The sequence below is a fragment of the Pinus tabuliformis genome, chromosome 2_1 (genome assembly GCF_031772625.1).
Source record: "Pinus tabuliformis cultivar Carrire ecotype Pingquan chromosome 2_1, CPIR1, whole genome shotgun sequence".
Classification (NCBI taxonomy): domain Eukaryota; kingdom Viridiplantae; phylum Streptophyta; class Pinopsida; order Pinales; family Pinaceae; genus Pinus; species Pinus tabuliformis.
In genome coordinates, this window is record NC_142299.1 from 993,045,180 (window position 1) to 993,059,467 (window position 14,288).

At 42.3% G+C, this 14,288-nt stretch overlaps 1 protein-coding gene across 5 annotated transcripts in view; it reads right to left on the bottom strand.

The window, feature by feature from the left end:
* The window catches only part of LOC149203970 (endo-1,3;1,4-beta-D-glucanase-like), a 439,676-nt gene that overhangs the window by 252,188 nt on the left and 173,200 nt on the right, over positions 1-14,288 (bottom strand). The window contains exons 3-6 of one of the 5 annotated variants that reach the window (XM_089403641.1): positions 3,819-3,954; positions 3,432-3,522; positions 3,105-3,194; positions 2,801-2,901 (exon numbers count right to left, since the gene is read on the bottom strand). The exons of 3 other annotated variants lie outside the window; for them this stretch is intronic. In XM_089403641.1, the coding sequence (XP_089259767.1) occupies positions 2,801-2,901; positions 3,105-3,194; positions 3,432-3,522; positions 3,819-3,954 (418 nt within the window). The remainder of the gene's footprint in view (positions 1-2,800; positions 2,902-3,104; positions 3,195-3,431; positions 3,523-3,818; positions 3,955-14,288) is intronic. One more of the 5 variants, XM_089403643.1, reaches the window with a different exon arrangement.

The window sequence follows — 14,288 nt, forward strand, 5'->3', positions numbered from 1 at the left end:
GGACCGATATTCTTTGAGGGTTGGGAACCCAAGATAAGAATAGTCCTAGAAGGTCATACTCAGTGAACACCCGGGTGGGTATGTACCTTGAGAGACAATGATGAAGGTGTCTATAGTCATTGGTCTCGCCAACATTGTGCTCTGATCTGATGAGAGATAGAGCTGTTAGTCAAGGCCTTGCTGTGGAAACAATGTTGGTTACTATGATGCTATACAGATGGGTTACCAATCCGATTCTTCTTATGAGAAATTCTTCAGATTGAGAATAACCAAGTACCATCATGAATACCTCCCTAGTTAAGAGCGAGTGTTGAAGAAGGTGTAACTAGGTTTGGTCTTCATGACATTGTAATTATGATTTATAAGAAAATGAATTTATTATGCCTTGCTGCATGGGTTTCATGAGCAAGGGGTTTATTTATTAGCAGCTCCCATTGAGAGCCTTAGGATAAGTCAAAGAGTCAATGTCATGTATTAAGAAGCTCTTCTTGAGTATGAGAAAAATATGAGTCTATAGAAATGACAAGTAGCCCTCCAAGACAAGGACAATCCTCTAAGACAAGCACAAGAAGAAGTCTTCAAGCTAAACGATGAAAAAGAAAAGTTAGGTCGGCCTCAATACATATATAACTGTCAAGTCGGCTCATAAAACGAGACACACCGGTTCAGTGTACATGTCGGTTTATTTATGGAGACATAACAACTATAAATAGGCGGGTAAAGTTCAGAATTACTGTCATACTTTTTCGGATAGCTCTGAAACTTTGGTCAAGTACAGTACCTCTGAAATCTCAGTCATAATTACAGTGACATACTCGGACACCTCTCTGAAGTCTCGGTCAAGTTCGGGGTTACAGGAATATCGGATGAAGGAGTTGTACAGTACCTCGGTTAGGAGAAGAACTCTATGGTTTTCGGATGAGTATGACAGGGGTATACAGTCCCACACAATCTCGGCATAATCATGATAAGAAGTCAGTAATCCTACAGTGATATATTCTCGGCATAGCCATGACAAGTAAGATCTCAGTGAATACAAGACTTCAGTGCAATCATGATAAACACAGTCACATTCTCGGTCAAGGTGCAGACATGATACTATCATGGTTATGATCTCGGTGAAGGCTATGATGAGACAATCGTGATCTCGATGGATCAAAAGGCAGCTCTCCAACACATATCTCAACATGGAGATCTAGTTGATGAAGACCTTGGTGAAGGGACAGCAAAGATGTTACAGCAGTAATGAAGTGGTGCAGTAATGGTGCAGCAATGATGAGGAGCTCAGCATTGACAAAGAAAGAGGATAGGTGTCTTGGTCTTGGAGTGACTTAATAGGTCAAGGGTCATGGTCTTGGTATTCGTCAATTGGAATCTCTATAAGAAGAATTTTGTGCGGGTTTTCCTCTCCAAGAGGTAGAGGTTTTGGCCCTGGCAGAATGCCAACATCTTGTGTTCTTGTCTCTTTGTTTTGGTAGCTATTTCATGAACTAAAGAATACACACTCTAATAATAATAAATGAAGATTGGTATAAGAAGAAAATTTGAAAGCACCTCACAAATAGTTATCATGCTAAGAAGAATCACATTAACTACATTTTCCCTAGATTCTTCAACACAACAGTGCTCCTCACTCCAAGGGACATCATCAAAGTGCATGGGTACATCTCCAAGTAACATCTCCTCCACTAAGATGTCATCATCAAGAAGGCTCTTATGTGGTTACCAGAACTCTATGGATGTGTTCTGTCTCTGCTTGACATTTTGTGTGGCTGTTACATACATATTAGATCTATCTGATAAATTCTTGTGGTTTGGTGGTTTTATCATGTTTGCTTGACCTTTTTGCAAGTTCTATTCATCACCTCAACTCCATAGCCCAAGGACAAGGCACTAGGTCTTGCTTGGATTCCCATTCTATATCTAAAAAGACTCAAAATATTATCATTCTGCAGATCTGATTTTGATATCAGCATTTAGAGGAAAGGGTCTGTAGTCTTATTAGGGATTCTCCCCTTGTCCCAAAGGAGATACGGCCTAATATGAGGAGGACAATCACCGAGGGGGCAATCGGTGATGTCATCAAGTTGCCCCAGGGTTCATACTTAATGTCTGGACTTTCAATATCTTTGAACACAGATTTTAGAGGTAACACGAGGGATGGTTGATGTCATCAAGTTGCCCTAGGGTTCATACTCAATGTCTGGACTTTCTATATCTTTGAACACAGATTTTAGAGGTAACATTGCCCTCATGATCATAGCAAAAATTTCCTCCTTGGGAAAAATGAAATCAACACATCCTCACCACTAAAGGAAACATAAATTCACTTGTTGAGTCTTTAAATATTCAAAATGAATCCAGAATTATTAAATAGCGCCCCATGTTGTCCACAAGGTTCACTTAAAGAGATGAAAACCAAGTTGGGAAATACGTCCATCAATTTGGAAAGAAAACAAATGCTATGCCATTAAAGCCTATTAACGATTTCAGTTCTTTGAAAACACCAAGTTGTCTGTTATAACTAACTTTCCAGAATTATTCAAAAACATTAGCTGCATTTCCCAAGTATTTTGAAACAAGCTTTCAGCACTTTTATAAATGATATCAATGCTGGTAAATTGCCTTCTCTTTTGAATGAGAGTAGATAAAAAAAATTAGCTGACATATAAAATTGGCACAGTTCTATTAACGAGTTCTCATTTGCTTCACCATTGAACTTGAAACAGAACTTGGCAATAATAGGAACATATAAATCTGCATGCACTAAACAACCCAGCAATTGAGCCAATTCAAGTACCTCTGGTTTTGCAGACAAAATTGCTCCAAACTGCTGTACAAGTTCAGGTGGACTGGATTCGTCAATTTCAGCCCCCAATATTGCAAGTGGTGCTTTAACCACTGGTGCAAATCATAAACCCATTTGTTAATTTTTAAAGCCTTATTTGAAGTTTAAGAACAAAAATAAACTAAGGATATCTAACTCCACCTGTAAAAGATGACAAAACAATAACAGATGGGCAAGCTAATGCCCATGTAGTAGTGTACACTAAAGACTTGACTCAGTTTATAGAGAGACATTTCAATGAGCTCTATATTGATACCTTTAATATCATCAACTGTTAAAAGTGATGGATGTAACAACACTCCTGCTTTCAGAACTTCTCCCTTAGCTAGCTCCACTACCACTTTGCCTGCCATTATGATTAACAGTAGTGTTAGTGTTCTTCAGTAGAGTTACCACACCCATGTCCATATCTATGTCTGCTTGAATGCATTCTAAAGAACAATGTCTAATTTCAAGCATCAAGCATCTTATAAGTGAACTTATACAAAGGCTCTATGTGCATGCATAGTCCACCATGATGTAAGAAATCCAGTCTAATTTTTATAATCACTATACAGAGGTACGCAATGGAATCAGTTCTCACCTCCCCAGCAAAAGCCAGCTGCACCAATAGCAGATATGCCTCTGCTTTTCAAAACCTCTATAACTTTGGTGGAGTCCTCAAATCCCTTGGCCTAAAGAAGCATAAAAGTGGCTAATCAAAAATGGCGTTCCCATTTTTGTAAACAGTGCAGTGAATCTAAGATATTGCAAGATTATAAATGAGCAACAAGAGTATCTTGTAATTCAAGAACCTAATTTGAGCCACTTGACATATTACCAAAGAATGTATCTTACAATAAGACAGGTACCCATTTCAAATGCCAACATTTAAGATCGCATCGCAACAGGGAATGCTGCTGGATCAGTGAGAGATAAAGTAACGTTCTCTATACAAGCATACAAATAAAGGAAAGGAAAAAAGCATTACTGTCTCATGACGTTTTAGCCAATCTTGAATCTCAGCAAAAGGATTGTCACCATTGCCTAGTATGAATGGATCCCCATAAAAGAAGTCGGGAACAACGACAAAGTACCCAGCCGCTGCTACTTTGTCAGCAAGCTTCCTATGGCCACATTTAAACACTGTTCAGAATATTTAACATATCAAAGTGTCTTATATAAGTTAAATTGACCCACAAGAAAGACTAGAAATCAAATTTTCCATATGAAGGTTTCCAACAATATCCACTAGTTTCTAGAAAGATGCATGTTTGTAATTGTCACATTACACACAAACAGGGTCGAATCACCACACTGAAGTTTTTTATTTGCTAAACATGTAAAAAAATTCTAAAGTCTGTAAAAGTTGCATTAACATTGAAATTTACTTGTGGATATTGATCAGAAATTATTGGAGAAAGAAAAATGCAAGAGACGAGATGTTTTCTCATTATAGAAGCCAGTATTTAACACATATTTGGGCATAATGTATGTAACTCCCAGAACATTTAGAAGTATGTCTTATCATCTACCAGAGTTAATTAACCATTTCACCTTATTTAACTAAACTAGCCTAAGTTGCATTCATATTTAATTTTACCTAGGACTAATATTTAATTATTTACATAAGTCACCATTAGTCATTATGTTTTATTAGCCCTCATTAATGATCCCTCGAAGAACAATAAAAGAGAGTTCACTCTGTTCTGCAGCTTCTCCCAGACAAAGTGATGATGAACCCCTACATGCTTTGTCTTCAACCGGAAAATTGGACTTTTCAAAGGGCTGTGGGGGAGTGCCCCCCCCCCCAATCCACTCCCGAAGTGCACTCTGATCAAGAGCACATCGAGAGTGACCCCGGGAGCACGCTCCCGAAATTCGCTCCTGCATGGAGTGACCCCGGGAGCATGCTCCCTAAAAAAAGTATACTCCCTGCCCTGTCGGGAGCGATCGCTCCCGCTCACAAGTTTTAAGGTCAAGGAGCGATCACTCCCACACGAAAAAAAATCACTCTCACGAAAGAAAAAAGAAAGATAGCGCGCAGGTTTTTTTGGGAGGGAAGGGGCCAAAAGGATAAAAGGCCTCCTTCCCTCCCACAATGTATCATTTGCATGAGATTGAGAGAGATTGAGAGGGCTTGAGGAGCTTGAGCTGAGGAAGATTGAGAGGGTTTGAGCTTGAGGAGCTTGAAGAGTTTGCAAGGGAGATTGAACACTGCCATTTGAGAGAGCTTGCGAGATTGAAGGCACCACCATTGGAGAGCCAAAGAAGAGGTAGGGTCTAATCCCATTCTTTTTTTTTCCATGTAACATTTGTGTTTTCAATATGTTGAATGAAAGATGTTCTCTTCTCCTACTCTTTCCCAATTCCCATTCCTCCATTTTATTGCAGGCAAGAAACTATAACTCCACCAAACATGATGGGTATATGGCTTGGCATTCTCTTCTTGGTTCCTTTTTTTGTTATGATGGTGTTGGGGAGCAGAAGTGTTGGAATTTCTACGTCTAACCCATTAGAAATTCTTCCTATACTATCTCGTTTATTTCACCTACTTGTAATTACTTAACAAGTTATTTAACCATATAAATACTGAAAATAAACACAAGTACAGTCTCAACCATCTACAGATCAACAACTGAAAGAAATAGACAAACACACAAGAGACACCGTTATTTGTGGACAATCGTCCCCGGGAAAACCCAACTCGGGAAAGCCGGTGCAGTGGTTCTGAGGGTTTCATTATTAAGCAGCTTTTCTGAGTACCACTGGGTGCCAAATTGGCTCACCCTACAGAGAAATTAATCTGGCAGTAATACCTCTCTTCGGAAGCAAATATTCTGAAAGTCTGCTCCACGAAACTCTCTCCTGTTGAAATTTCTAAGTATTACCCGTTAGAAATTTTTCTGTATTCTCTGGTTTATTTCGCCTACTTGTTTAATTGCTAACAAGTTATTTAACCATATAAATACTGAAATAAACACAATATAGTCTCAACCATCTACAGATCTACAGCTGAAAGAAATAGACAAACACACAAGGGACACCATTATTTTTGGACAATCGTCCCCGGAAAAACCCAACTTGGGAAAACTGGTGCAGCAGTTCTGAGGGCTTTATTATTATGCAGCTTTTCTGAGTACAACTGGGTGCCAAACTGGCTCACCCTACAGAGAAAATAATATGGCAGTAATACCTCTCTTTGGAAGCAGATATTCTGAAAGTCTGCTCCACAAAACACTCTCCAACGCCTCTCTAAGGTACTGCATCAGCCCTCCTGGCCTCTAGGTAGCCTCTCTGGCCCTCTGCGTCACTTTTGCAGCCTCTGCTTCAAGCACACAGGCCCTTCTGGCCTCTGCATAGTCACTGCTGGCCTCTGTGTGGCTCTCTCTAGCTTTGCGTCTACCTCTCTGCCTCTGCGCTGGTCTCCCGGCACTATCTCTGCCTCTCTCTACTATGCACTCACTGCCCCTCACTGCAATTGATCACTAGTTCGATTTCTCTTAGCAAACCCTACTCTAGAAAATCGAACCGACTAGTCACTCTGGTGTATCTCCAACTGACCCTCAAGCCTCCTCTTATACTTTTTCTGTTGAGTCTTCAATGGCCGATATTACATCTCTAATCAACGACTAAGATTAGATTTGGCTTGATCCATGTCTTTTTAAACCTTCTAACCCAGTATTATATTAATACCCATTAATATTTTTATTTTCCTAAGTTTAGACTTAGGAAACCATTAAAAATATTAATTATTTTAATATCTCCTTCACAGGGCAGAATTTCCCCAAACCATTTCTGGGTCTTAGAGATCACATGTGCTTTAGCCTCTCCACCAATTTTCATGGCTAGAGCACATCCGATGCTACCCCAAATCAACACTCCCTCTTAGTGAGGAATGTGCTCTAGTAATACTCCATCACTGAGCATCACCTTGATCATCCAACACCGGTACCTATGTTGATGCTTAGCTTTCCTGCCCAACATCCTCTGCACTGCTGCATCTTGTACTGGTGCCCATGGCTCTACCACTGCCACTGCTACATCTGTACGGCAGCTCCCTCTGCATCCGTGCTACTGCTAGTCCTTCCTCCCAACACTGCATCTGCACTGCAGCCCTCTCTCATCATGTTGCATCGTGCTGCCCATAGCACTACCACTGCTACTGTTGCACTGCAACTCAGTTACTGAGACGATGGTAACTGATCTACCCAACTACTGACATCCTTGTCAGGCTAGAAACCCTCCTGATGCTGAAGCTCTCTCTGTTGCTATGATGTGCTCCCTCTACTGCCTTTGCGCTACTGCAACACCTTTGTGCCTCTCGCACTGCTGCAAGCACCTCTGTGCCTTCCTGCACTGTTGCAACCTCCTCTGTGCCTCTCGCACTGCTACAACCCTTTCTGCGTTGCCAGGGACTACTGCACTCTAGCACTCTTTGTCGCTTCTACCGACATCCGCCATCCTGCTACTGTCACTTTGGGGCTCCTGTAGCCGGATATGATCCAGGAGGTTGGGTACCTCAAGGATCCTGCCCCACATCTCCTGTAGTCCTCCTGACTACATCTCGATGTCACCCCACCTCTTTGTTGGAATTTCTAAGTCTGACACGTTAGAAACCCTTCATGCACTTTACTGATTTATTCCTACCTACTTGTTCTGTTAATTAACAAGTTATTTACCATGTAAATACTGGAAATAAATACAAATGCATGTTCAACACATTACAGATCATCAACTGAAGGAAATAGAAACAAGCAAACAAGTGACACCGTTGTTTTTGGACTAATGTCCTCGAAAAAACCCAATGCGGGAAAATTGGTGCAACTATCTGAGGGTTTGATTTATTAAGCAGTTTCATAATACAATCTGGTTGCCAAATCCGGCTCACCCAACAGAGAAAAATCTCGGCAGTAGCACCTCTCTACTCGGAAGCAGATATTCCGGCTAAAACCCCGGATAAACACTCCGGTAGCTCTATAGCTCCAATCTGCCCCACGAAACCCTAGTGTCAGCCTCTAGGGTCTCTCTGGTCCAGCGTCACTCTAGCTTGGCCTGCATTAGCCCTCTAGCCCTCTGCGTCACCCATGCTGGCCCTCTGAGGCACTGCGCAACACCTGGCTGCCTCTGCGCGAGCCCTGGCTGGCTCTGCGTGAACCCTTGGCTGCTTCTGAATCCCTCTCTCCATCTATTGTGTTGATCCTCCCAATACTATCTCTGCCTCTCTGCTTCTGTATTCAATGCCCCTCAACTGCAACTCTGATCACTCCTTCGATTTCCTCAGCAAGCCCGACCCCAGAAAATCGAATTCTTGATCAACTCGGTGTATTCTCCAAGTGACCCCCAAGCCCCCTCTTATACTTTTCTCATTTGACAATTCAACAACCGAGATTAAGTCCTTAATCAACAACTAAGATTAGATCTGGCTTGATCCATGACTTTTGGACCCTTCTAACACAGTTTTATATTAATTCACATTAATATTTTATTTTCCCTAAGTTTAGACTTAGTGACTCCATTAAAAATATTAATTATTTTGATATCTCTCAGACTGTTTAGAATCTGCCCAAACCATTCCTGGGTATTGGAGATCTCCTATGCTTTAGCTTCTCCACCAATTTTCGTGGCTAGGGCACATTCGATGCTACCCAAAATCAACACTCCCTCTTAGCAAGGACTGTGCTCTAGTAATACTCCTCACTGAGTATCACCCTAATCATCCGGCATCGGTCCCTGTGCTGATGCTAGGCCTGCTGCCCATCATCTGCACTACTGCATCCTGTACTGCTACCCATGGCCCTGCCACTGCCACTGCTGCATCCGTACTGCAACTCCCTCTGCATCTGTGCTGCTGCCCATGGCCCTGCCACTGCCACTGTTGCATCTGCACTGCAACCCCTCTCATCATGCTGCATCGTGCTACCCATAGCACTACCACTGCTAACTGCTGCACTGCAACTCAGTTACTAAGAAGTAAGTAACTGATCTCCCAACTCTGACATCTCCGTCAGGCTAGAAACACTCCTGATGTTGAAGCTCCCTCTATCACTGACAAGTGCTCCCTCTCTGACCTCTGCGCTGCTACAACAACTCCATGCATCTCGCACCGTTGCACACCTCTTTGTGCCATCCTACACTGGTGCAACACTCCCATGCCTCTCGCACTGTTGTAGCCTGCTAGCCTCGCGTTGTCTTGGGAATCCTACACTGTAGCTCCCTCTATCGCTCCATCCACATCCGTCTCTACTAACATCGCCAGTACTGCTACTCCTCTTCAGGGCTCCCGTAGCAAGGTCTAATCCAAGAGGCTAGGTACCTCAAGGATCCTGCCCCTCATCGCCTGTAGTATGCCTAACTACAGCTCGATGTCTCCCCACTTCCGCTCAAGTGGTGTGTTTGCACTCATGGCACATAGAACAGAAAGGATCCTGGCCTTCCAGATGACAAAGTTGGATGCCTCATCCAACCTGTCCTGATCCCTCAGCCCATTCATGGCCATCTCTCTGCTCTTCTTGTTGACTCCTCCGAGTCTCTCTACTTCCCACTTGGAAGTTCTCTATTCGACTCCTGCTGAGTCTACTTCCCGTCTGGAAGTTCTTTGTTCGACTCCTGTTGAGTCTACTTCCCGTCTGGAAGTTCTGTATTCGACTCCTGCTGAGTCTCTCTACTTCTTGCCTAGAAGTTCTCAGTTCGACTCCTGCTGAGCCTCTCCACTTCCCGTCTGGAAGTTCTCGGTTCGATTCCTGCTGAGTCTCTCTACTTCCCATCTGGAAGTTCTCGATTCGACTCCTGCTGAGTCTCTCTACTTCCCATTTGGAAGTTCTCTTCTGGACTCCCTCTGAGTCTCGATTTCCCACCTGGAAATCCTTCTACCAACGTCAAGTTGCCCCTCTTTGATCGTCTGTGCAACAGCAACACTGATCCAGATTCCTTGGCTAGAAATCCACCTCAGCAACAACTCCCTCTACCTTGGCCTTGCCCTGTTAGGTACTGTTCTAACTACTGTACCCCACCAGCTTCACTTTGCAACTTAGACATGGCCTTCTAAACCCCAGCAACCTCAAGGTTAGAGCTTCTAGGCTCTACGCAATCCCGGCACCAGCAAAATCCGCACCTCCTAGCCATTGGTGTCAATCCTTCCTGACTGAGAAATATGACCGAGCACTGCATAGGTCGAGTCTGCTCCCCTCTGCCACTACGCTGATCCTCTTCCTAGTTCAAACTTGACCCCTTCCTTGCTGCTTCTCTGCTAGGAACAACTTCTGTCACTCAGGACAGTTGTTTTCTGCTGCTGTTGCTCTGCTCGGCTGATGTCCTCAGTTCTCCTGTGATCTACAACTACCCTCTGATACCATGTTGGAATTTCTAAGTCTGACACGTTAGAAACCCTTCATGCACTTTACTGATTTATTCCTACCTACTTGTTCTGTTAATTAACAAGTTATTTACCATGTAAATACTGGAAATAAATACAAATGCATGCTCAACACATTACAGATCATCAACTGAAGGAAATAGAAACAAGCACACAAGTGACACCATTGTTTTTGGACTAATGTCCCCGGAAAAACCCAATGTGGGAAAACTGGTGCAGTTATCTAAGGGTTTGATTTATTAAGTAGTTTCAGAATACAATCTGGGTGCCAAATCCGGTTCACCCAACAGAGAAAAATCTCGACAGTAGCACCTCTCTACTCGGAAGCAGATATTCTGGCTGAAACCTCGGATAAAAACTCCGACAGCTCTACAGCTCCAATCCGCCCCACGAAACCCCAGCGTCAGCCTCTAGAGACTGCGTCAACCTCTCTCTGGCCCAGCGTCACTCTGGCTTGGCCTGCGTCAGCCTCTGGAGGCACTGCATCAGCCCTCTGGCCCTCTACGTCACCCACGTTGGCCCTCTGAGGCAATGCGCAGCTCCTGGCTGCCTCTGCGTGAGCCCTGGCTGGCTCTGTGTGAACCCTTAGCTGCTTTTGCGTCCCTCTCTCCGGCTACTGCGCTGATCCTCCCGGTACTATCTCTGCCTCTTTGCTTCTGTATTCACTGCCCCACAGCTGCAACTCTGATCACTCCTTTGATTTCCTCAGCAAGCCCAACCCCAGAAAATCGAATTCTTGATCAACTCGATGTATGCTCCAAGTGACCCTCAAGCCCCCTCTTATACTTTTCTCATTTGACAATTCAACAGCTGAGATTAAGTCCCTAATCAATGGCTAAGATTAGATTTGGCTTGATCCATGACTTTTGGACCCTTCTAACACAGTTTTATATTAATTCACATTAATATTTTATTTTCCCTAAGTTTAGACTTAGGGACTTCATTAAAAATATTAATTATTTTAATCTCTCAAACTGTTAAGAATCTGCCCAAACCATTTCTGGTTATTGGATACCTCATGTGCTTTAGCCTCTCCACCAATTTTCATGGATAGAACACATCCGATCCTACCCCAAATCAACACTCTTCTCTAGAGGTGCATGAGCACTCATGGCACAATTGTCATCATCCTCTAACTCCTTTTTCGCTGTCACTGGCGTTGCCTTGGAGTCAGACGCCTCTCCTTTATTCTTCTTCCTCGGACACTGGGTTGCATAATGGCCCAGCTCCCCACAGTTGAAGCACTTTATCTTGGAGAGGTCCTTTTTTTTCCTCTTCCCTTGCTGCCCCGCAGATGCCAAAGTTGCATCCTCTTCCTTCTCTTTCTTGACCCAAGCTCCTTTGCTGCTACTTCCCGCCTGTTGACCACTACCGGTCAACTACCCATGCATTACAACCCCCTTTTCTTTGCTCAGAGGGGCAGCACCTGATCAGCATGTCCGTGCCATCCTGCCATCATCAGCAACTTGATCATTTTGATTGTAAACCCAGTCTGCATGTATGAATTGTAAATAATCTTAGCAGACTAGAGTCATGTATGTAATATTGCCTAGGCGGACCTAACTTTCTGATGATAATCTACGTCCCGGAAGGTTTTTCGTCTCACCGATCCATGGATCGGCAGAGTTTTCCTTCAAACCTGACCCCAAAGTCGGGATGGATTTTGTCATTAGAACTTTAGGAAAATCCTAGTGTGTTAAATTTGCTAGATTATAGTTGTGTCGCAGAACTGGATGTTTTGTGAGGGTCTGTATTAAATGGGTTTGTCCCTTAAGATGTAATTTTGTAAAAGTCATGATGTAATGTGTCCTGAGGGTCGATAAATGTTTTAAATCCCCTCATGAGTCCTAAGTCCTAGGTCCTAGGTGATGTTTCCGAAGGCTTAGTTCAGTGATCCATTTTTAAAATGAATTAAAAAATTAAAAAATGAATAAAAATAATAAAATAATAAAAAATTAAAAAATAAAGCAAAAACCCTAACTAATAAAATAATAATATTTTAAGTTAATAAATCGACGGATGAGATCAAGAGATGTCTTGATCCTCATCAACGGTCGAGATCATTTCTACATGGATCACTCGAACTAGCCGTTAGGATCATTTCCTTTATATAGGGTCTTAGGGGGTCATTTCAAGTCATCTGATCTGTGAGTCTGACTGAGAAAGCTCTCTTGTAATCTGATTTTCTGATTAATAAAAAGACTTTGGGGTCCAAATCGTGTTGGTGTTACTCTCTGGAATTGCTGTGAGATCTTTAATTTTCTGCATATTTCAGTTTTCAGCCATTAATCATAGCTTGTTTTTAGAGTAGTGTGAGCACAGGTATCTTGTTCACCTGCTAGGGTTTGAGGGCTGCTAGGGTTTCTTGAATAATGGCAGGTATCTCCATTATTTCTTGAAATCTAGCAGCATTTCTTGCCCTCTTCATTGATGTTTGCTTGAGATGTGCAGGAAAACTTTTTAGTAAAGAATACAGGTGGGCGTTTGGGGAAGTTCTAGGCTGAACCAGCCGACTCCCATAGGCTTTTTTGTGCAGAGCCCAGCTGATTGTGCCCTGGGTTAATCATTAAGAGTTTCTTTTCTGTTTTGCATTGGGAGATTTTCTTTCTGTTCACAGTGAAGTTCAAAATTTCTGATATATTGAAAACATTACTGCAATTATTGTCAAATCTGGCATTTCAGGGGCCAAAAAAATCTGTAAATTAATTAGCTGCTCTAGGGTTTCAAAATTTTGCTTATATACAGATTTCAGATTAAGGATTTGTTTTCTTTTGTGTTTTCAGGTATAAGGTTTTGTGTCCTTAAAATCGCAGGCTCCTCATCAAAACTGCCAAGCTTTGGACGAGTTCTGAGATCTTTTCACAAGCTGTCTCTTTTTGAGCCACATCCTGTCCCTTTACTGCGATTTTCTGTCATCATATCCTCATTATCGGGCCGATTTCTCATTCAATCTCTCACTCAGCTGTTTGAAGATAGTATACGGCCATAAGCGTGGCTCAATACCACTATGCATACTGTATAAAAAGAAAAAGAAAGAAGGAGACAGCGAAGGTACTTAGTTTTCATTCAGATTTCTCCATCGAAAGTAAAGGCAAAACAAATCCAAGCATGTTGCTGTCCAGACAGAGTTGCCCAGCATTTATCTACCGTCAAAATCCTTTGCTGTGTAGTGCGTGGATGCGGATCCGAATCACCAAGGATTTATCTTTTAGCGTAGATCTCGTAAATGCGTCGGCAGCCGGGTAAGGAGCTCGTTCCAAAATCAGAAATGCTCAGGTAATTCGTTTATTCAGATTTAATATATGCATACGCCTGCGTTTCTGGTATATTTTCGATATGCCATGCTCATTCAGACCTTTCGGAAATTTCTCTATTGCATTTCGATTTCAAGCTCGGGGTTTGTTCTGTAGCTTTGGTTCTCTTTTTCGTTTTTCTGCGTTGGCTATTGAAATGCTCAGGTAAAAATCATCTGCCGGCAGCATCGGTTTCACTGGAAACCACAGTCACCACGTCAAAGTCCTTTGCATCATGCTTTCGATATCCACTGAAAGCGATTATCGCTGAGGTCGAAATGATCTGATAAATCAATATGGCGTGGTTGCTGTATGCCCGTCCTGCCACACTTGCAAACCCTGCAAAAAACGATTTTTAATTTCTTTGTGGCCGCCGACAGAGAATCGATCCACCATTGCCTGTGTATTTCAAGCTCAGGGATCAATACGTATTCTGTCAAGCGGGTTTATCATTCTAGGTGCAGGCGCTCAGGTAAGCTCCGAGTTCATTCATTTTCTTAGCCGTCGCTGTCTCCTGTGCCGTCATTCGAATTTCTGCTGAATCGATTCCGTCATTTCTTCATTTGCTTCATTTTTTTATATACAATTTAGAAGTTTACGGTAGCTTCTGTTTAGTTTAGGGTTAGCAATAGGTTTCGGATTATAACATAGGTTCATTTTTTTTCATAGCGTAGGACTTACGTTTTGTTAGTTTGTAAATTTAAATTTTTTTGATTTAATATTTACATTTAAGTTTAGATTAATTTTAGTTTAAAATTCTTTAAGTTTTGTTTTATTTAGATTTTAAAATAGC